General features: G+C 40.5%; 1 protein-coding gene across 1 annotated transcript in view; it reads right to left on the bottom strand.

The window, feature by feature from the left end:
* Positions 1–710: 710 nt before the first annotated feature.
* The window catches only part of CCDC144A (coiled-coil domain containing 144A), an 81,133-nt gene continuing 58,278 nt past the window's right edge, over positions 711–23,565 (bottom strand). Inside the window, 8 exon segments of the mRNA XM_074387997.1 lie at positions 711–7,653; positions 13,733–14,072; positions 14,074–14,681; positions 17,289–17,417; positions 18,267–18,353; positions 18,671–18,768; positions 19,862–19,866; positions 23,220–23,368. Coding sequence (XP_074244098.1) covers positions 7,594–7,653; positions 13,733–14,072; positions 14,074–14,681; positions 17,289–17,417; positions 18,267–18,353; positions 18,671–18,768; positions 19,862–19,866; positions 23,220–23,368 — 1,476 coding nt within the window. The 3' untranslated portion in view covers positions 711–7,593.

The raw sequence follows: 23,565 nt of genomic DNA, 5'->3' as shown, positions 1-23,565 counted from the left end.
AGTGGTGCAATCTCAGCTCACCGCAACCTCCGCCTCCCGGGTTCAAGCGATTCTCCTGCCTCAGCCTACTGAGTAGCTGGGATTACAGGCAAGCGCCACCATGCCCAGATAATTTTTTTATTTTTAGTAGACACGGGGTTTCACCATGTTGGCCAGATGGGTCACGAACTGCTGACCTCAAGTGATCCGCCCGCCTCGGCCTCCCAAAGTGCTGGAATTATGGGTGTGAGCCACCGCGCAGGTCCATCCCTAATTTTTCAGGTCACACTGGAGATAAGCAGCCTTCTTTCCCCGCGCCGTGAGGGCTGGCGGCTCCTGTGTAAAGAACTGCTTGCTGTGTTCCCTAGGAATGGGCTACCCCCGTTCAGAGGCAGCGCTCTGTGCACCAAGGCAAACAGCGGGCTTAAACAGGTAAGTTCTCGGCCGGGCGCGGTGGCTCAGCCTGTAATCCCAGCACTTTGGGAGGCCGAGGCGGGTGGATCACGAGGTCGAGAGATGGAGACCGTCCTGGTCAACACAGTGAAACCCCGTCTCTACTAAAAATACAAAAAACTAGCTGGGCGTGGTGGCGCGTGCCTGTAATCCCAGCTACTCAGGAGGCTGAGGCAGGAGAATTGCCTGAGCCCAGGAGGCAGAGGTTGCGGTGAGCCGAGATCGCGCCATTGCACTCCAGCCTGGGTAACAAGAGCGAAACTCCGTCTCAAAAAAAAAAAGAAAGAAAAAAAAAAAAAAAAAAAAGAAAAAACAAAAACAAAAGCAAAAAAAAACAGGTAAGTTCTCAGCACTTTGGGAGGCCAAGGCAGGAGGATCACCTGAAGTCAGGAGTTCAAGACCAGCCTGGCCAACGTGGTGAAATCTGGTCTCCACTAAAAATACAAAAAGTAGCCGGGTGTGGTGGCAAGGCGCCTGTAATCCCAGCTACTTGGGAGGCTGAGGCTGGAGAATTGTTTCACCCTGGGAGGTGGATGTTGCAACTGAGCTGAGATTGTGCCACTGCACTCCAGCCTGGGTGACAGGCTGGTCTTGAGCCTCCGTCTCACTCCGTCTCAAAAAAAAAAAAAAACCCAAAAAACAAAAAAACACCAAAAAACCAAAAACCACACCTGATAATGCAAAATTAAAATGTTAATGTCAAATATATGTGAATGTTTCATATGAACTGATCTTAGCACATTGTAATGATCTATTTTGGAAATTTCAATTGCTGCACGTGGGTAGCTCACATTGGCTATCTTAATGGGTCAATTCAGTGTCACATCACAGTACAAGATACTCACTGTTCTCTTACTCCTTGGTTATGTGAGTGACCGATTAATTTCCCACAGGTTCTGTGTACCGTTCTAAATTACAGGACAATAACATTAACCTATACTTAATGAACACATCTTAACTCAAACCAATAACTTATCATTGTAGTAAAAATATACAACAAGAATTATGAGATGGCTTCCCCAGTGAAAAGCGCTGTGTGCACCATCATTCTCTAGGTGACTTTCTATTTCTCTAGTCCGGTTCTCTGGAAACAATGAGAGTGCTCTCTCTTTGCTCTTCTCTAGTGCCTACTCTTCATGTGCAAAGATATGGACCCTAGTGGTTAATAATGCCCAAGACCACCAACACCTGATGGTTTGCTCATACGATAAATGAAACTGTTCTCCAAATAATATTAACATCTGTTTGTCTATCACATTGCCTCAATGTTCGTGTGATGACATAAAACTTAGAAGGTCTAGAAGGATGTTTTTGCTTTCTTCCATATAAAAAATGGCTCAACACAGATACAGTTGATTATAGATAGATAGGGCTAGTATTTTGAAATTTGTTTCTCTAAGGGACTTATTTCACTTCAAATTTGAAATTATTCTCATTTTAAATGTAGCAAATGATAAACTTTATAGAATGATAACAACTGTGCATGTTATAAAGGCACAGGGTATATCAAATGATGAACCCATCATTTTGTGTTGAGGTTGGTATTTTTTTTTACTGAGACTTCAATTCTCAGTAAATGAGAACAGTTTTTACACAGAGGGGCCATGCCCTACCACCACCACATACTGGGGTTGTCCTCATACTGTGAGGTTCTGCCCACACCAAGCCAGGATGAGAATTTCATTCCTCACACTGTTCTCGGTACTTGTTTATATTCCATAATATCCCCCCAAAAGTTCATTTTTAGGCTGTTTGTTCTCTTACATTTAATACATGTATCAAAAAGTTATCTTCATTTTAAAAATAAAATTGTATGCTATCTTTTAATCTATGTCCCTATAAAATAATCTTGGTCCATATACTTTTGTTATTACAGGCCGATCAGGACAGAATTCCTCTCTCTGGAAGAAACGCTATGACCACTCCTTTTTCAGCATTATTTTATTTAAATTATTTTTTAAACAGAAATTTATCTAACTTACATTAACCAAATTTCTTTTCAAAGTCACCACATTTAAGTGAAAAATATTTACCTTCTGTTGTCAAGAATTCTCTGAACATAAAATTTATTTTTTTTTAAATTTTAGAAGAAATTGAAAATATCTACATGTTGCTAATCTAAAAATACAGGCTCTGGGTTTATATGGTGTTAACATGTCTTCCAAATTTTAAGGAGTGTGTATTTAAATGCCATGCCCTTTGATTTCAAATTTAGAAGATGTTTCAACCTTTCGGCTGGGCATGGTGGCTCATGCCTATAATCTCAGCACTTTGGGAGGCTGAGGTGGGAGAATCACCTAAGTCCAGGACTAGGAGTAATTATCAAAAATGTTGGGAAAATGTGGCTTAAGTGTTCTGGAATTCTATCAAAGAAAGGTTTGCAAAAAGGAGGAAGAGATCAACTGTGTCAAATGCTGCTGCTACATAAATTAAGAAAAAGGCTGAGGAACTATGCTTCAATTCATAACTTAATAAGAATATTGTTTGTGCTTTGATAAAAGCAATTTTGTTGGTGTGAATAGGTGAGAAACCATATTGGTGTCACTGCTCAAAGGAATGTCTGACCTCTGGATTATTATTATTTTTTGAGACAGAGTCTCGCTCTGTCACACAGGCTGGAGTGCAGTGGTGTGATCTCGGCTCACTGCAGCCTCTGCCTCCTGGGTTCAAGCTAGTCTCCTGCCTCAGGCTCTTGAGCAGCTGTGTTGGGGTTGCCCCACACTGGGAGCGTCACTGGTGGGGTCATCACCTGCAGGGGTCTGTCCTGCAGACCCTGCCTCAGCGATGGATGAATAGACACACAGATATTATGCTTTGCCAGTCTGGCTGAGGGTCCATGGCTGCTTACAGACTCCCTGGAGAGTGCTGTAAACAGATAGCAGCCACCAGCCCTCCTCCACCAGTGAGACTTACATTTATTTAGTAAAGTTTAATGAACAAAGGCTTGAGTCAACACCGTTAGAATTTGAAGATTAAAGCCCAGGTTCCAATGCCCAAAGCAAACACCATTAGTGGATAACATCCCTGGTCAAACCCCCACCCCCCACACCGAGAGGGCCATCCAGCTCAAAGGTTTTAAGATCACGTGAGTAAACAGGTAAACTCCCCAGCATGCTCTATTTGCTTCACTTATTAACTAAACGTAAGGAAGATTTAGGCTGCTTTCAGCTGAAACTTCTACTGAAACTATGAAAAAACCCATAGGTCTTCCAAAAGGGTTTGAGACTATATTTTAAAATTTTCTCTATGTTTCCCTTAATATTTTTGCCACCACCCTGAGTGAATTTCCACACAGCTGGGACAACAGGTTCACACCACCACACCCAGCTGATTTTGGTATTTTTAGTAGAGATGGGGTTTCACCATATTGGTCAGCTGGTTTTGAACTCCTGATCTCATGATCCACCCACCTGGGCTTTCCAAAGTGCTGGGATTACAGGCATCAGCCACCATGGCTGGCCTGACCTCTGGATTCTTTTTTTTTTTTTTTTTTTTTTTGAGACGGAGTTTTGCTCTTGTTACCCAGGCTGGAGTGCAATGGCGCGATCTCCGCTCACCGCAACCTCCGCCTCCTGGGTTCAGGCAATTCCCCTGCCTCAGCCTCTTGAGTAGCTGGGATTACAGGCACGTGCCACCATGCCCAGCTAATGTTTTGTATTTTTAGTGGAGACGGGGTTTCACCATGTTGACCAGGATGGTCTCGATCTCTCGACCTCGTGATCCACCCGCCTCAGCCTCCAAAAGTGCTAGGATTACAGGCTTGAGCCACAGCGCCCGGCCCGACCTCTGGATTCTTAAGGAAATATTTTATTGAACAGTGGAGGCACAAATTGGATTACTTGCAATTCTAGGGTCAGGACACACTCTAAACATGTGCGTCTGCATGCCCTGCTGTTTTTCAGCTAGGTATTCTATTATCTTTTAAAAATATAATAATCACCTGCAAAACCGACACCCATTTAATTGACAAACCTTACAAAGACTAATACTAGAGGCTGTTGGAGAGGATGTGGTTTCACGTAATATCTTATGAGTCACTCATGGGCAAGTAAACTGGAGAAATGTCTTTGGAAAACTGGTCATACCTGCTATACTTAAGCATTCAGATATCAAACACCCAGAAATTCCATCTTGTAATATATTTCCAGTAGGAAAAAACAAGAGACGTGTATTAAAATATCAATTATTATTAAAAGTAATCACACTGGGTTTCCTGACTTTTGTATTAGCAACTCAGTCTCTGCCTATTTTCAGCAGTACAACCTCTACCCAATATATATTTTGCATTTTTTAATCTACCACTAAGAACAAATATTATGTTTTCCATCAATTCTACATTCACAATCTAGAACAGAAACCAGCCTTTGTAGATTCCAAAGAACTATTTGTTGAATAAATAACGAATAATTTAAATAAGTTATTTATAGTATCTATATACAAATAATGTATCATGTCAGAATACAGTGACTTAGTCACCGTCCACTGGGATTTCCAAACACAGAAAGAACCTCACTGAATTGAAAGGATCTGTAACCCCAAAACACAATCCCCACAAAGTCTTCCAGATTGCAGGCCACCTCACCGTGTGCCTGTGCCTCCATGTACTCCAGAATCTCCAGCTGGACAAGGATAGTATGCAGATGCAACCCCGATGGGCTCTCTGGTGAGACCTGGCTTGCGAGGGCCTGCCCTGGGCTGCCCTGTGGTACCAGGGTGTGCCTTCGTCCAAAAGGCCACAGGCACCTAGGGTGAGGGATGAGCCTTTGTTGGCAGCAATGGAAAAGGCTCTCACTCCCGCCATTCCTGAAGCAGAAGCCTCGATTTGTGGGGCTGCAGCACGAGAACATCTCACTCTCTTAAGCATCATCAAGTGAGCTGGCTATGGGGCTGACGCCAGGATATGGGCGCCTGGTTACCCAAGTTCTAAGTTCTGTTCGGGTCTGTCATCAAGGAAGTGAGGTCGTTTCTTTAAGGTTCTGTCCCCTCGGCCCCTCCTTCCATAAGACCTGCTCAGGACTCCAGTGGGCTGCCCACTGCTCACCCTCCCCCCAGGTCAACTCCTTACCTGTACACAGTTATGGCCCCCAGGGCGTGCCTGGACACCTGCACTTGATGTTCACCAGGAGCCGGATGTCCTCCTCAGGCCTGATTTCCACCTAGGGCCTGATGTCTGTCTTGGGTCTATGTCTCAATTAGGGTCTTGTATTCACCTGGAGACCGGTATCCAGCTGGGGCCTGATGGTCTACTGGGTTTTGTTCACCTGAGGCCTGATGTCCACCTGGGGTCTGGTGATCACCTAGTGGGTATCAACCTGGGGCCTGGGTGTCCACTTAAGGCCGGATGTGCACCTAAGGCCTGAGTCTTCACCTGGGCCTAGTGATCACCTGGGGATGGGGTGTGTACTTTGGGTCTAATGTCCACCTGGAGCAGGCATGGTGTCCGCCTGCAGCTTGATGTCCACATGAGTCTGGGTTCAACATGGGCCTGCAGTCCACCTAGGGCTTTGGTGTCCATCTGGGGCCTGGTTGTCAACATGGGGCCTGGTGTACACTTTGAGTCCAGTATCTACCTGAGGCCTGATGTCTGTCTGGAGGACTCATGTCCTCCTGAGGTGGAAGGATCTCTGGAGCCCAGGAGGTTGAGGATACAGTGAGCCATGATTACACCAGTGCCCTCCAGTCTGGCTGACAGAGTGAGACCCTGTCTCAAACAAACAAAAAAACCACACAAATTACATAGCTATACAAAAATAGTTTCTTTCTATGTAACCTTATTTTCTAGGAGCTTTTTTCTATTATTTATTTATTTTACATTTAAAATCTTTTCGTTAAAACCAAGACACAAACACACACATTCATCTAAGCCTAAGCAGGGTCAGGATCGTCAATATCACTCTCCTCTACCTCCACATCTTGTCCCACTGGAAGGTCTTCAGGGGCAGTAACAGGCATGGAGCTGTCATCTCCTTGATAAAAATGCCTTCTGGAAACCTCCTGAAGGACCTGCCCGAGGCTGTTTCACAGTTAACTTTTTTTTTTTTTTTTAAAAATAGACTTCGGCCGGGCGCGGCAGCGCAAGCCTGTAATCCTAGCACTTTGGGAGGCCAAGGCGGGTGGATCACGAGGTCAAGTGATCGAGACCATCCTGGTCAACATGGTGAAACCCCGGCTCTACTAAAAATACAAAAAATTAGCTGGACATGGAGGCACGTGCCTGTAATCCCAGCTACTCAGGAGGCTTAGGCAGGAGAATTGCCTGAACCCAGGAGGCGGAGGTTGTGGTGAGCCGAGATCGTGCCATTGCACTCCAGCCTGGGTAACAAGAGCGAAACTCTGTCTCAAAAAAAAAAAAAAAGTAGACTTCTGCCAAGCTGGCTGAATAGGAACATCTCTGGAGCACAGATCCCAGCAAGACCAAAGCAGAAGGTGAGTGATCTCTGCATTTCCAACCAAGGTACCAGGTTCACCTCAATGGGACTCGTTGGTCAGTGGGTATAGCCCAAGAAGGGCAAACCGAGGCAGAGTGGGTGCTGCCTTACCCGAGAAGTGCAACGGGCCAGAGGACCCCTCTCCCATCCAGCGGAGGCCATCGGGGACTTTTCTGGCCACTTGTCACTCCAGTTTGGATGATTCGCTTCTCTTGCAGTCTTTGCAGCCCTCAGATGGGGAGATTCCTGCTGGGTTGATAGGTGCCACGGGTTTCCAGTGCAAATCTGGGCAGCTGATTCAGCCAACACCATGGGTTTCCAGCATAAATCTTAGCAGCCGTTTTGGCTAGCGCCTGGAGTGTTTGTGAGACAGAGCTGCCCATACCCTTAAGAGAAAGGGGGCTGAAGGTGTGCAGCCAGGTAAGCAGGCTTGGTGAGTCCCAGCCCAATAGAGACCAGCAAGCTGAATCCCACTGACTTGGGATTTTTGCAGCCAGTACAGCAGTTTGAACTTGACCCAGACAGTTGAGCTTGATGTGGGGAAGGGCATCCACCATTACTGAGGCAGTCTGCCATTACCTAGGCAGTCCACAATTACTGAGACAGCCCACCGTTACCAAGGTAGTCTGCCATTACCGAGGCAGTCCCCCATTACTGAGGCAGTTCTAACCTTACCTGTGTAAATATAAGTACAAGCAAGTTCACAAAGCAGCTGGGCGGAGCCCACAGCAGCTCAGCAATGCCTCTGTAGGTAGACTGTGACTAGACTTCCTCCTTGCAGGGCAGGGCAACTCTGAAAAAAGGCAGCAGCACATCAGGCACTTATAAATAAAGCCCCACCTTCCCAGGACAGAGCACCTGGAAAAAGGGGTGACTGTGAGTTCCACTGCAGCAGACTTACACATCCCTGCCCAGCAGTTCTGAAGGAAGTAATGGAGCTCCCAGCACAGAACTTGAGCGCTGATAAAGGACAGACTGCCTCCTCAAGCAGCTCCCTGACCCCTGTATGTGCAAAGAGACACCTCATACAGGAGAGCTCTGGCTGACATCTGGTGGGTTCTGTTCTGGGATGAAGCTACCAGAGGAAAGAACAGGCAGCAATCCTTGCTGTTCTGCAGCCCCTGTGGGTGATTCCCAGGTAATCAGGGTCTGGAGTGGACCTCCAGCAGTCCTACAGTTGAGGGGCCTGTTAGAAGGAAAACTAAAAAATAGAAATAAATATCTTCAACATCAACAGAAAGGATGTCCACTCAGACCCCATCTGAAAGTCACCAACTTCAAAGACCAAAGGTAGATAAATCCATGAAGATGGGAAGAAACCCATGCAAGCAGAAAGGATAAAATCACCAAAACCCGGAACGCTTTTCCTCCTCTAAGGGATCAAAACTCCTCACCAGTAAGGGAACAAAACTAGATGGAGAATAAGTTTGACAGATTGACAGAAGCAGGCTTCAGAAGGTGGGTAGTAACAAAATTCTCTGAGCTAAAGGAAGATGTTCTAACTTAATGCAAAGAAACTAAGAACCTTGAAAAAAGGTTAGACGAAATGCTAACTAGAACAACCAGCATAGAGAAGAACATAAATGACTTGATGAAGCTGAAAAACACAGCAAGAGAACTTTGTGAGGCATACACAAGTTTCAATAGCTGAATCGAGTAAGCAGAAGAAAGGATATCAGAGATTGAAGATCAGCTCAATGAAATAAAATGAGAAGGTAAGATTAGAGAAAAAAGAGTAAAAAGAAACAAAGACTCCAAGAAATATGGGATTATGTCAAAAGACCTAATCTACGTTTGATAGGTGTACCTGAATGTAATGGAGAGATGAATCCAAGCTGGAAAACACTCTTCAGCATATTATCCAGAAGAACTTCCCCAAACTAGTGAGGCAGGCCAACATTCAAGTCCAGGAAATACAGAGAATACCACAAAGATATTCCTCAAGAAGAGCAACCCCAAGGCACATAATCATCAGATTCACCAGGGTTGAAATGAAGGAAAAAAAATGCTAAGGACAGCCAAAGAGAAAGGTCGGGTTACCCACAAAGGGAAGCCCATCAGACTCAAAGCAGATCTCTCAGCAGAAACTCTACAAGCCAGAAGAGAGTGGGGGCCAATATTCAACTCCCTTAAAGAAAAGAACTTTCAACCCAGAATTTCATATCCAGCCACACTAAGCTTCATAAATGAAGGAGAAATGAAATCCTTTACAGAAAGCAATTGCTGACAGATTTCATCACCACCAGGCCTGCCTTACCAGAGCTCCCGAAGGAAGCACTAAACATGGAAAAAACAACCAGTATCAGCCACTTGCTAAAACATACCAAATGGTAAAGACCATTGACATGATGAAGAAAGTGTATCAACTAATGGGCAAAGCAACCAGCTAGTATAAAAATGGTAGGATCAAATTCACATATAATAATATTACCCTTAACTGTAAATGGGCTAAATGCCCCAATCAAAAGACACAGATTGGCAAACTGGATAAAAAGTCAAGACCCATCAGTGTGCTGTATTTAGGAGACCCATATCAGATGCAAAGACACACACAGACTCAAAATAAAGTGATGGAGGCAGATTTACCAAGTAAATGGAGAGAGAGAGAGAGAGAGAGAGAGAGAGAGAGAGAGAGAGAGAGAAAGCAGGGTTTGCAATCCTAGTCTCTGATAAAATGGACTTTATACCAACAAAGATCAAAAGAGACAAAGAAGTGTATTACATAATGGTAAAGAGATCAATGCAACAAGAAGAGCTAACTACCCTAAATATATATGCAGCCAATACAGGAGCACCCAGATACATAAAGCAAGTTCTTAATGACCTACAAAGAGACTGAGACTCCCATGCAATAATAGTGGGAGACTTTAACACTCCACTGTCAATATTAGACAGATCAACAGGACAGAAAATCAACAAGGATATTGAGGACTTGAACTCAGATCTGGAGCAAGTGGACCTAAGAGACATCTACAGAACTTTCCACCCCAAATCCACAGAATATACATTCTTCTCAGTGCTACATCACACTTACTCTAAAACTGACCACATAATTGGAAATAAATCACTCCTCAGCAAATGCAAAATAATGAAAATCATAACAGCCAGTCTCTCAGACCACATTGCAATCAAATTAGAACTCAAGATCAAGAAACTCACTCAAAATCACACAAATACGTGGAAATGGAACAACCCACTCCTGAATGACTACTGGATAGATAATGAAATGAAGGCAGAAATAAAGATCTTCTTTAAAACCAATGAGAACAAAGACACAACGTACCAGAATCTCTGGAACACACTGAAAGCAATATCTAGAGGGAAATTTATAGCACTAAATGCCCACATGAGAAGCGAGGAAAGATCTAAAATCAACACCCTATCATCACAATTAAAAGAGTTAGAGGAGCAAAATCAAACAAATTCAAAAGCTAGCAGAAGACAAGAAATAACTAAGATCAGAACAGAATGTTTGTGTCCTCTCTTATTTCCTTGAGCAGTGGTTCGTAGTTCTCCTTGAAGAGATCCTTTACATCCTTTGTTAGTTGTATTCCTACAAACAGATGGAGAAACATTCCATGTTCATGGTTAGGAAGAATCAACATTGTGAAAATGGCCATACTGCCCAAAGTAATTTACAGATTCAACGCTATTCCCATCAAGCTACCAATGACCTTCTTCACAGAACTGGAAAAAAACACCTTAAACTTCATATGGAACCAAAAGAGAGCCCGCATAGCCAAGTCAACTCTAAGCAAAAAGAACAAAGCAGGAGGCATCACACTACCAGACTTCAAACTATACTACAAGGCTACAGTAATCAAAACAGCATGGTACTGGTACCAAAACAGAGATATAGACCAATGGAACAGAACAGAGGCCTCACAGGAAATACAACATACCCACAACCATCTGATCTTCGACAAACCTGACAAAAACAAGCAATGGGGAAAGGACTCCCTGTTTAATAAATGGTGTTGGGAAAACTGGCTAGCCATGTGCAGAAAGCAGAAACAGGACCCCTTCCTGACACCTTACACCAAAATTAACTCCAGATGGATTAAAGACTTAAACATCAGACCTAACACCATAAAAACCTTAGAGGAAAATCTAGGCAAAACCATTCAGGACATAGGTGTAGGCAAGGACTTCATGACCAAAACGCCAAAAGAAATGGCAACAAAAGCCAAAATAGACAAATGGGACCTAATCAAACTCCACAGCTTCTGCATGGCAAAAGAAACAGTCAGTAGAGTGAATCGGCAACCAACAGAATGGGAAAAAATTTTTGCAGCCTACCCATCTGACAAGGGGCTGATATCCAGAATTTACAAAGAACTAAAGCAGATCTACAATAAAAAAACAAACAAGCCCATTCAAAAATGGGCAAAGGACATGAACAGATACTTTACAAAAGAAGACATACAGGAGGCCAACAAACATATGAAAAAATGCTCATCATCACTGGTCATCAGAGAAATGCAAATCAAAACCACATTGAGATACCATCTCACACCAGTTAGAATGGCGATCATTAAAAAATCGGGAAACAACAGATGCTGGAGAGGATGTGGAGAAATAGGAACACTTTTACACTGTTGGTGGGAATGTAAATTAATTCAACCATTGTGGAAGACAGTGTGGCGATTCCTCAAGGACCTAAAAATAGAAATCCCATTTGACCCAGCAATCCCATTACTGGGTATATATCCAAAGGATTATAAATCATTCTACTACAAGGACACGTGCACACGAATGTTCATTGCAGCACTGTTTACAATAGCAAAGACCTGGAACCAACCCAAATGCCCAACGATGATAGACTGGATAGGGAAAATGTGGTACATATACACCATGGAATATTACGCAGCCATCAAAAACGATGAGTTCACGTCCTTTGTAGGGACATGGATGAACCTGGAAACCATCATTCTCAGCAAACTGACACAAGAGCAGAAAATCAAACACCGTATATTCTCACTCATAGGTGGGTGTTGAACAATGAGAACACATGGACACAGGGAGGGGAGCACTACACACTGGGGTCCGTTGGGGGGAAATGGGGGAGGGGTGGGGAGGTGGGAAGAGATAGCATGGGGAGAAATGACAGATACAGGTGAGGGGACGGAAGGCAGCAAACCACACTGCCAAGTGTGTACCTATGCAACAATCTTGCATGCTCATCACATGTACCCCAAAACCTAAAATGCAATAAAAAAAAGAAAAAAAAAAAAAAAAAAAGACTTAACTCTAACACATACACTTTGAAAAACATCAACACATATATGGATTCACCTTTTCCCCGTGTGCACACATTCTTGTTTATTACTGAATTCAGTTACAGACACAGAAGGCGCTATCTTTCTGCCAAATCAGTTTTCTGTTAACTTAGACAATAGATTCAGCCTACTGTTCACTCATCCCTGAAACATCTGCAATGCTTAACAACCTACTGAAGTCTCAAAAAGAAATCAGTATGTGGGTGGGGCTGCTGGTGGTACATCCCACACTGTGAAATGTTTTCCCTCTTTTTTATTAGACACTCCAATCAACTTCAGAGTTCCTTGCATATTCAGTTGCCTGTTCAGATCCTTCCAAAAGATTCCTATCTCAGAATACAAGCAAAATTCCAATGGCCTTTGAGGCCCTGGGTAACCTGACCTTTACCTCCCTCCTGACCTCAGCTTCTACAAGGGTCTTCCCTACTCAGTCCATTCTCGCTATATGTGAAACCTGCCACCTCTCATTAGTTTAAAAATGGGGACTCAATGCCAAACAAAGAAATCACAGATAAACACAGTTACCTTTGTACTGGTCAAAGTTATATCCGAATGATAGGCAGTGAGCCTTGAAATGAAAATTAAGAGCAAATTGTTTGTAAAAACATTCAAAGTAAATTATAAATACCAGTGGTAAGATTAAATCTAACATAGCTTTGCTGAAATTCACATCTGCCCCAAATTATGATTTATTAAAAAGTAAATGCCTTTAAAGAATTGAGAGGTCGGCTGGGTGCGGTGGCTCACGCCTGTAATCCCAGCACTTTGGGAGGCCAAGGTAGGCGGATCATGAGGTCAAGAGATTGAGACCATCCTGGTCAACATGGTGAAACCCCATCTCTACTAAAAATACAAAAAATTAGCTGGGCATGGTGGCGCGTGCCTGTAATCCCAGCTACTCAGGAGGCTAAGGCAGGAGAATTGCCTGAACCCAGGAGACGGAGGTTGCGGTGAGCCGAGGTCGCATCATTGCACTCCAGCCTGGGTAACAAGAGCAAAACTCTGTCTCAAAAAAAAAAAAGAAAAAAAAAAAAAAGAATTGAGAGGTCATAACAAGTAATTTGAGACTGAAATCATCTCAGATTTAAGTCAAATTGATATGAATAAAAGTAAAATTATGCCAACTTAAATACATTACAAAACTGCTGAAGGAAAAGTATTGTGAAAATATACACTGAAGTATAGCAGTATACTTCAGTTCACCTGGAAAATCTGGAATTAATGGTCAAAGTAACCCTCCTAACTGAATCTTAATTTCCAAATACTCATGTCAGGTATAAGCATTTCTGTTTATCTGCTTCATCATGGTCTTCAAACATGGCCATATAAAGGCATTGCAATGTTCATTTCAGCAGTATAAGACTACATTATGAATGTTAATCTGTACCTGTTAACACTGTAACTGAACTTAAAATTTCATAGGTGACACAATTTCTTTACTCAAAGTAAAGTATCTTTCAGTTTTAACAGCAAATACATTTATGATCTATATATTTTTATATTTAACTAGATAAAACATTTAGCCATAGTCAAATATTACTTTAAATTTTCTTTTAAGAAGGTTGAAAAATATTTATCTTTCTTAATACTTACTTTTCTTCCTGGTTTCTCTTTCTCACATTGATCCATACTGTTTTTAAAATAATGACATTCATCCAGCAATTCCTTGTTCTCTTGTAGTGGAAGACTCTGCTTTTCACTCTCAGCTCGAAGATTTCTGGCAACAGCCTGAAACTGGTCATGGAGAGTACTGATGGTCTTTTCTTGTCTGTTCACTTACTTGTGAGCATCATCCAGTTGCTGTCGAAGCAATGTATTTTCATTTTGTAATTGAAATAATCTCTCCTCTACAGATTCCTGCTTTGCAATGTATTTCTTCAGTTTGCTTTGTTCAGTTTGGTACATTTGTTCAATTTCTTTCTTCTGACACTGTTTGGCTGAGGTCTCTTTGCACACCTTCCAAAATCAAATTCTTTTCTTCAACAGCTTCTGTTGTATTACGGAGCTGAATTTGTAGGCTGTTGATTTTATTTTCAACATTAGAAAGTTTTTCAGAAAGAATCTCATTCATAGCTTGCAGGTTAGACATATCGGCCTTCATTTTGTCCTGTAAATCAATCCACTCTTGTCTTATTCTCAGGAAATCATGGTTTAGATCTCTTTGTGTCTGACTTTGATCACAATCACGTAGGGCAGCAGCCAGTCTACAACGGTATGATTCCATTTCTATTTCCAGTATTTGTTGGTTTTGTTTTTCATTCTCCAGTTCAAAATTGAGTATTTTGTTCTCAGCTGCCAAATCGTTCAGTTGTCCACTGTACTGAAATATTGTTTTTTTAAATGTTTCCTCATTTAGTTTAATCATTTTTTTAAGGTTATCATTATTTTTTTTCACAGCTTCAATGTCCTCAAAATATTTCTTTTCCTTTTGCTGGTTCTGATTTGTTATTCTATCTATTTCCAGTCTCAGCAAGGCGATTTCTTCCTGTAACATGAAATTTTGATGCAAGAGATCCTTTTCTTTCTTATGCCTATGAGGAATCTAAGTAAGAAAGGAAACATTTAATAGCACTCAATAAAATGACATATCATGACTTCCTCTGAAATTAAATAACCTGTACATGTATACAATTAAAAGACTTCCATAAGTGGATATTCAACTGGAAAAAAATATTGGATTGAAACTTCAAACCTCATAGAGCATAAATTCCCAAAACTTGGTAAGTTTTTCTGAAGACAGCAAATCCGAGAATGTAAAATATAAATGACTAGAGAATTTTAAGCATCTCAGAATTGGAAAAGACCAAATTACAACCAATTCAAAGGCATAAAATAAAAGATTAATAAATTTGGCTACATTAAAAAATGGGCTTTATGGCTGGGTGCGGTAGCTCATGCCTGTAATCCTAGCACTTTGGGAGGTGGAGGCGGTGGATCATGAAGTCAGGAGATCAAGACCAGCCTAGCCAACATGGTGAAACCCCATCTCTACTAATAATACAAAAATTAGCTGGGCATGGTGGTGGGTGCCTGTAATCCCAGCTACTCAGGAGGCTGAGGCAGGACAATCACGTGAACCTGGGAGACAGAGGTTACAGTAACCCAAGATTGTGCCACTGCACTCCAGCCTGGGAGACAGAGCAAGGCTTCATCTCCAAAAAAAAAAAAAAAAAAAAAAAATTGGCTTTACACTCTGACATCTAACCTATATACCACCCCATAGTAAAAGCTATAGCTTTGCATGTATCTGGACATGAGGAGGAAAAGCGAAATTTATAAAAAAGACATTAATTTAAAATAAATAATAACCTTAAGACTAGGCCACAAAAATAGTTATAAAGAGCAGAGGAGCAAGTCAACCACCCCTCCCAGCCTAAATTGCCTGAAGTTAGCTAAGGAGACCTAGCATAGCCTCCTCCTTCCAAGATAAGGCACCCAAGCATATCTTTGCACCTGCAGCTCACAAGCATATTTCTGCAAAATAAAAAAACCAAAAAACAAAAAACCTGTTCTCTTCCCCAGCTACCAGCCGTGGGAGTGAGATAGCCATGGGAGCGAGATAACTGCATAGAAAATATACATATTCTCAAGGTTGTAAACTTGTCACAAGTCAATGACTAACTCTCTCTGTTTAAACCTACTTTTTCTCCTGCCCTATCTTCCCATGCCAAAACTAATACAAGCAAGGAATTTTCCTTTGTGTGGGGATGGCAGCCATTACAGGCAGTAAGACCACTGTCAGCTGGAGCTCCAATAAAGAGGTTCTCTTGTGTCTCTTGGTCTCTCTGTTCTTCTCGGCTTGAATTTCCACAACAGACAGAGGAAATTTCCCCATGTTCCTTAAGTTCTTTTTTTTTCCTGAGAATATTCTGTAGCTATTTTAGTTTTCTACCATTTTTATTGTCAGTTATATAAGAATTACATTTATTCATGAATGCTAAATCTAAGCATTATATTAGTTGCTTTTTTTTTTTTTTTTTTGAGGCAGGGTCTCACTCCATCATTCAGGTTAGAGGGCAGTGGCACAATCAAATCTCACTGCAGGCTTGGCCTCCTGGGCTCAGGTGATCCTCCCACTTCAGCCTCCTGAGTAGATGAAACTAGGGGCACACATCCCCACACCCATCTAAATTTATTTATAATTTTTGTAGAGATAGGGTTTTGCCATGTTGCCCAGGCTGTTCTGGAACTCCTGGGCTCAAGTGACCCACCCACCTTGGCCTCCCAAAGCGATGGGATTACAGGCATGAGCCACTGTACCTGGCCTTGTACCAAGCACTTCTATATACATCACTGAGTTCATTTACGTCACAATTCTGAAAGGAGAGGTCAAAAATACGCAAGCTGCAGGATTTTCTCCAGGTCCTCTTACTTTACTTCTAGTGCTTGTCCACCAAATCATGGTTACTTCTGTGTTGTAAATATGTAAATATAAAATAAGCTTTTTATTTCAAAACACCAGTGGTAAAAAAGAAGTTATACAGCTTTTCTTAGAAAATCATTAGATTATCTGCTATTAGAGTAACTTCTGTTTCCTCTTTACAGTGTTTGAAACAGAAATAAGCATGAAACGGGAAAATACACTGAAGTAGTTTTCTAAGAACAAAATAGTTATCAACATATCATCACTAAGTTTCTCTTATGGCATATCATTGTTTTCAAAGCTCTTTGTGCTGAAATGAGATGCTACTTGGAGTTTACTGTTACATCCCCAAAAGTAAGGGGTATGGCATCTGAAGTATGGCCTCTGTACTGGCTATACATTTCATCCTTACTACCAGTAGAAATAATAATCTAACCTCTCCATTAATATATTAGAAAGATGAAATCATGTCTGAAAGCTGGAATGTCTGTTGTTAGCAAGGGTTTTGAAATTGTGGAAAGATCATTAATTTCTATGAATAATAACAAATGTTTCTCCTTTGGATAAGGCCACTGTGAAAGTCACTACTTGACCCTTGCAGGCAAATGAAGTTGAATTAAGAAAATGGGCCAAAAATTCCAGAACCACTGTCACCACCCCCAAATATGTGTGTGTGTGTGTGTGTGTGTGGTTCAAAAATCCATTAGAATTCCAAGTTGCATAGAGTTGTTTTTAAAAAATATATTCACATACAAAAACATATTTGAAAATGGCTAAAGGAAATACCTCAGAATCCATTTTCTTTTGAGCCATTTCTAGCTCCTGTTGTTTACTGGTCAGAATCTGATCTTGTAATATTCTGGCATTCTGTTCTTCGGAAAGTTGCTGCTGGGCATCGTTTCGCTGCTGCTGGACCTAGAGATAACAGGGAGGTGTTTGTCTAATAGCACTGAAAAAAAAGACTAAAAGGTTAATTAAGAGCAGAGCCTCTCTTGGCTGAGCATGGTGACTCACGCCTGTAATCCCAGCACTTTGGGAGGCTGGATCACGAGGTCAGGAGATGGAGACCATCCTGGCCAACATGGTAAAACCCTGTCTCTACTAAAAATACAAAAATTAGGCATGGTGGTGCATGCCTGTAGTCCCAGATACTTGGGAGGCTGAAGCAGGAGAACCGCTTGAACCCAGGAGGCAGAGGTTGCAGTGAGCCAAGATTGCATCGCTGCACTCCAGCCTGGGTAACAGAGTGAGACTCCCTCTAAAAAAAAAAAGAAAAGAAAAAAGAAAAAAAGAGCAGAGCCTCTCTTATAAAATGGTTCCAAGAAAGTAGCCTGTTGAAACACAAGAACTTTTATCCCTCAAGAATCACTCAAATCTTAATTGCATATATGACAGTTAAATTTGTCAAAGAGGAAAAACAGTTCTTAAATATGGGAAGATACAGCATTGTAAAATAAAATTTCTTTCAAAACATTTAGTGTCATTACAGTTTCAAAGCTATTTAGCCTGTATTTTAACATAAAAATGTGTAAACTCATTTAGTGATTAAACTCATCTTCCATTCTGGAAACACAGACTGAGCATCTATTTAGATGCCAAGGTTTACAATAAATAATTTTAGCTATAAATATCATAGTTCATTTTTAAGAGGAGATAACAGTTTTGGTTTGTTTTAAACCTAAATGATAAACACACAGCCAAAAAAAGTATAAGCAGTATTTATGAAACATAAAGTTAGAAATATGAAGTTTTCACCAAAGATTAATTTACCAGCTCCAAGTTCTTTCTTACCATTCTCAATTCCATAATGAGTTTTCTCAGAGTCCATTTAAGTCGTTGCGTCATTTCAGCCTTTTTCCTACATTCCTCTTTTTTTATTCTTTTTTTTTTTTTTTTTTTTGAGACGGAGTTTTGCTCTTGTTACCCAGGCTGGAGTGCAATGGCGCGATCTCGGCTCACCGCAACCTCCGCCTCCTGGGTTCAGGCAATTCTCCTGCCTCAGCCTCCTGAGTAGCTGGGATTACAGGCACGTGTCACCACGCCCAGCTAATTTTTTGTATTTTTAGTAGAGACGGGGTTTCACCATGTTGACCAGGATGATCTCGATCTCTTGACCTCGTGATCCACCTGCCTCAGTCTCCCAAAGTGCTGGGATTACAGGCCTGAGCCACCGCGCCCGGCTCCTCTTCTTTTATTCTTAACTGTTAACTATCTTCATTATACAAAATATTGCTGTTTCCTTTCTTCTCTTTTTCTTAAGACAAGTCTGCAGTTAAATATGGATATTAAAATGTGTTTCGTTAGAAAATAAAAAAGGTTATTTTGTCATCTGGCTCTTCCATGTGGGTTTATAATCCTCATAAAAACTCCTATGTTCTTGTTTCCTTTTTAGTTCTCATGTTTTTAATTTCTCACTTCACTCTCTTCCAAGGGACATAGGTATTTGTGAAGTAGTGAGGAAAGAAACATTCTGTTAACTGGTAAGTTTCTGTTACTAGTAAACCTGAGAAGAGCATATTTGAAATTCTTCAGTAAAGTTACAAGTTGAAAGTTACTTCTTTTTCATGTTATGCAAATTGAAAATTAGTTAATTAGAATAGATCATTTAGAGTTAGCTAATTTAAAAGAAGTTACTATTTACAAACAAGTTTAGAAATTCACTAGAAATACATTTTCTTCTTTATGAAACATTGTATGTATAGCCCTAAAAATGATTTACAGTGTAAGATAACACCTTCAGATGTCATTCACACAACATGTATCTGCAGACTACTATAATCCAAGACTAGGTTAAGCTGTTTAATAATCGTTACCTCCATACTTTTTATGTCTCTCTTTTTGGTAACACTTTCAACTTATCTTCTTGATTCTTATGCATTTTATAAACAATGTTTAAATCCCTTTTGGAACAAGACAGGATCTAATAATTTAAAAGTAAAGGATAGTTTCAACATTAAATTTGGAATTAATTTATCTGCACAGGAAAGATGGAGAATAAACTAATCATCAATTACTTTCCATTTTACCTTTTATTTCATGCATATTTAGAATGAAACTGGGAAGTCCTAGCCAGAGCAATCAGTCAAGAGAAAGAAATAAAGGACATCCAAATTGGAAAAGAGAAAGTCAAACTATCTGTTTGCCCAAGACATAATCTTTTAGCTTAGAAAACCCTAAACACTCCTGGATTTGATCAATGGAATCAGTAAAAGTCTCAGGTTACAAAATCAATGTACACAAATCAGTAACACTAGTATACACAAATCAGTAGCACTAGTAAACATCAAGAATGGCCAAGGTGAGAATCAAATCAAGAACTGTATCCCTTTTATGATAGTGGCGGCAACAACAACAAAAACTTAACCTTTTAGAGATCTTTCACCTCCTTGGTAATCAAGATGAAAGATCTCTAAAAGGAGAACTAGAAAGCACTGCTGAAGAGCTCTTTCATAGGAAAAAAGGAAATCATAGATGACACAAACAAATAGAAATATGCCCTATGTTCCTAGAAGAATCAATATATTGAAAATGACCATATTAACTAAAGCCATCTACATATTCAACGCAATTCCTATCAAAATATTACTGTTATTCTTCATAAAATTAGAGAAAGTACTTCTAAAATTCACAGGGAATAAAAAAAAGAGCCTGAATAGCCAAAGCAATCCCAAGCAAAAAGAATGAAGCCAGAGGCATCACAATACCAGATTTCAAACCATACCACAAGCCTAAAGTAGCCAAAACAGCATGGTACTGGTATAAAAGCAGATACATAGGCCAATGGAACAGAATACAGAACCTAGAAATAAAGCCAAATATGTATAACCAACTGACCTTTCACAAAGTGCACAAAGACACAAACTGGGCAAAGAACACCCTATTCAATAAATGGTGTTGGGAAAATTGAATAGCCATGTGTAGAAGAATGAAACTGGATCCCTATCTCTCACCATATATAAAAATTAACTCAAGATGGATTAGGCCTAACACGGTGGCTTACATCTATAATCCCAGCACTTTGGGAGGCCAAGGCAGGAGAATGGCTTGAGCCCAGGAGTTCAAGACCAGCCTGGGCAACATAATGAGATCTCATCTCTACCAAAAAATATTTTTTATTTAAAAAGAGATGGATTGCCGGGCACGGTGGCTCAAGCCTGTAATCCCAGCACTTTGGGAGGCCGAGGCGGGTGGATCACGAGGTCAAGAGATGGAGACCACCCTGGTCAACATTGTGAAACCCCGTCTCTACTAAGAATACAAAAAATTAGCTGGGCATGGTGGCGCGTACCTGTAATCCCAGCTACTCAGGAGGCTGAGGCAGGAGAATTGCCTGAACCCAGGAGGCGGAGGTTGCAGTGAGCCGAGATCGTGCCATTGCACTCCAGCCTGGGTAACAAGAGTGAAATTCCGTCTCAAAAAAAAAAAAAAAAAAAAAAAAAAAAGAGATGGATTAAAAACTTAAATCTATAACCTGAAACCACAAAAAAAAAAAAAAAAAAAAAAAAAAAAAAAAAAATCTAGAAGTAAGTGTAGGAGAAAACTCTTCCAGACACTGGCCTAGGCAAATTACTTATGACAAAGACCCCAGAACTAAAAGTAACAAAAACAAAAATAAATACATGGGACCTAAATGAAAAGGCTTCTGCACAGCAAAAGAAATAATCATCAGAGTAAACAGACAACCTACAGAATAGGAGAAAATATTTGCAAACTATGCATCTGACAAGGGATAAATCAGCAAGGAAAATACAAACAATCCCATCAAAAAGTGCTCAAATGACATGAACAGACATATCTCAAAAGAAGAGTCACAAATGGCCAACAAACATATTTAAAAATTCCCAACATCACTAATATTCAGGGAAATGCAAACTAAAACAACAAGGAAATATCACCATACTCCAGCCAGCATCCTCATTATTAAAATGTTGAAGAACAATAGAAAGATATTGATGCAGATGAGGTGAAAAGGGAATGCTTGCTTATACATTGCTGATGGAAATGTAAACTAGTACAACCTCTATGAAAAACAGCAGGGAGATTTCTCAAAGAACTAAAATAGAGCAACCACTCAATCCAACAATCCCCTATTTGGTATCTACCCAAAGGAAAAGAAATCATTACATCGAAAAGACTCCGGCAAATGTATGTTTGTTTACTGCAGCACATTTTGCAACTGCAAAGATATGAAATCAACCTAAGTGTCTGTCAACCAGTGAATGGAATAAATAATATGTGGTATATATACACCATGGAGTATTACTCAGCCATAAGAAGAATGAAATAATGTCTTTTGCAGCAACTTGGAAGGGACTGGAGGCCATTATTCTAAGTGAAGTAACTCAGGACTGGAAAGCCAAATAAAAACACGTTCTCATTTATAATAGGGGATTAAGCTATTCATCCATGTAACCAAAAACCATGTGTATCCCCTAAAGCTATGAAATACGCCAAAATTCTGAAAAAGAATAAAATTGTATAAATTTTTAAAAAATTACTTTGAGTTTAGAAAAGTGGCCAGTTCATGCTCTGTTGGTTGGACTGTAAATTAACACAAACATTCTTGAGAAAAATTAATACTGATGAAAGGTCTTTTTTAAAAAGTTCCTGTATTTCAACCTAATAATTCTATATTGGATAATTTATTCAAAGCAAACAGTTTAGGGATGCAAGATTTATATAAAAAATGTTATGGGCTGGGCATAATGGCTCATGCCTGTAATATTAATGGCTTGGGAGGCCAAGGCAGAAGGAATGCTTGAGGTCGGGAGTTGTAGATTATCTTGAGCAATGTAGTGAGATCCTGTCTCTACAAAAAACTTAGAAAGTTAGCCAAGCATGGGAACAGGAACCTGTAGTCCCAACTACTTAGGATGCTGAGGCAGGAGGATGAAGTTCAAGGCTGCAGGGAGGTATGATCACAACACTGAACTCCAGCCTCAGGCACAGAGTGAGATCCTGTGTTAATAAATAATAATAATGAGAAAAGATGCTCCTTATATCAATAATTATAAATACAAGATAATTTCAAAACTCAAATTGCAATTTGTTAAATGAATAACAAGATTTCATATGGTGGACTTCTACATGGCCATTAAGATTGCAAAGAATATGCATTTATTTATTAGCAGAAGAATTCACAGTTAATAATTTATTATTTCCAAGAATTTTGTGTTCCACAAGACCAAGAAGGAAATCTCCCATTAATCCCCAGAAGGCAAGTCAGAAATTACAAAAATTCTAATATATTATCTTTAGTATAAATATTTCTTTAAAACTAGAATGTGCCACATATATACCACGGAATACTATGCAGCCATAAAAAATGAGTTCATGTCCTTTGCAGGGACATAGATGAAGCTGGAAACCATCATTCTCAGCAAACTGACACAAGAACAGGAAGCCAAACACCTCATGTTCTCACTCATTAAGTGGGTGTTGAACAATCAGAACACATGGACACAGGGAGGGGAACATTACACACTGGGGCCTATTTGGGGGTTTGGGGTCTACAGGAGGGATATCAGGAGGTTGGGGGGCTAGGGGAGGGATAACATTAGGAGAAATATCCAATGTAGATGACAGGGGTGATGGATGCAGCAAACCAACATGGCACGTGTATACCTATGTAACAAACCTGCACATTCTGCACGTGTACCCCAGAATTTAAGTATAATAATAAACAAAACAAACAAACAAAAAACTAGAGTGTCATACCTCAAACTGCCCAGCTCTTGTTCCCATTCGATTTTCTGATGCTCTAACTGTAATTTTGTCTCTTTTGTTTCAGATAGCTCCTTTTGTAGTACGCTAACTGTATTTCCCATTTGTTTAATTTCTGCTGTAAGTTGTTAATATTCATTATTCTTTTTGTTTTGTTTTGTTTTGGCCAAACTTTTTATTTAGTATTCTGTAGTTGTTTAACACACACTTAAATGGTCTTATTGGGGGAGGGGAATGGGGAAGTTCTTGCAGATTCCCAAGGAAATGTCAGAAAGGCAAAATGGCCAGCATTATCCATTTGCAGTTTTGGGTTTACTGGGTGATTATTTCCTTACATAGG

This window comes from Saimiri boliviensis, chromosome 17 (genome assembly GCF_048565385.1).
Source record: "Saimiri boliviensis isolate mSaiBol1 chromosome 17, mSaiBol1.pri, whole genome shotgun sequence".
NCBI classification, from domain to species: Eukaryota; Metazoa; Chordata; class Mammalia; order Primates; family Cebidae; genus Saimiri; species Saimiri boliviensis.
The sequence above is the reverse complement of the archived record's forward strand: the minus strand, read 5'-3'. Positions and strand labels throughout refer to the sequence as shown.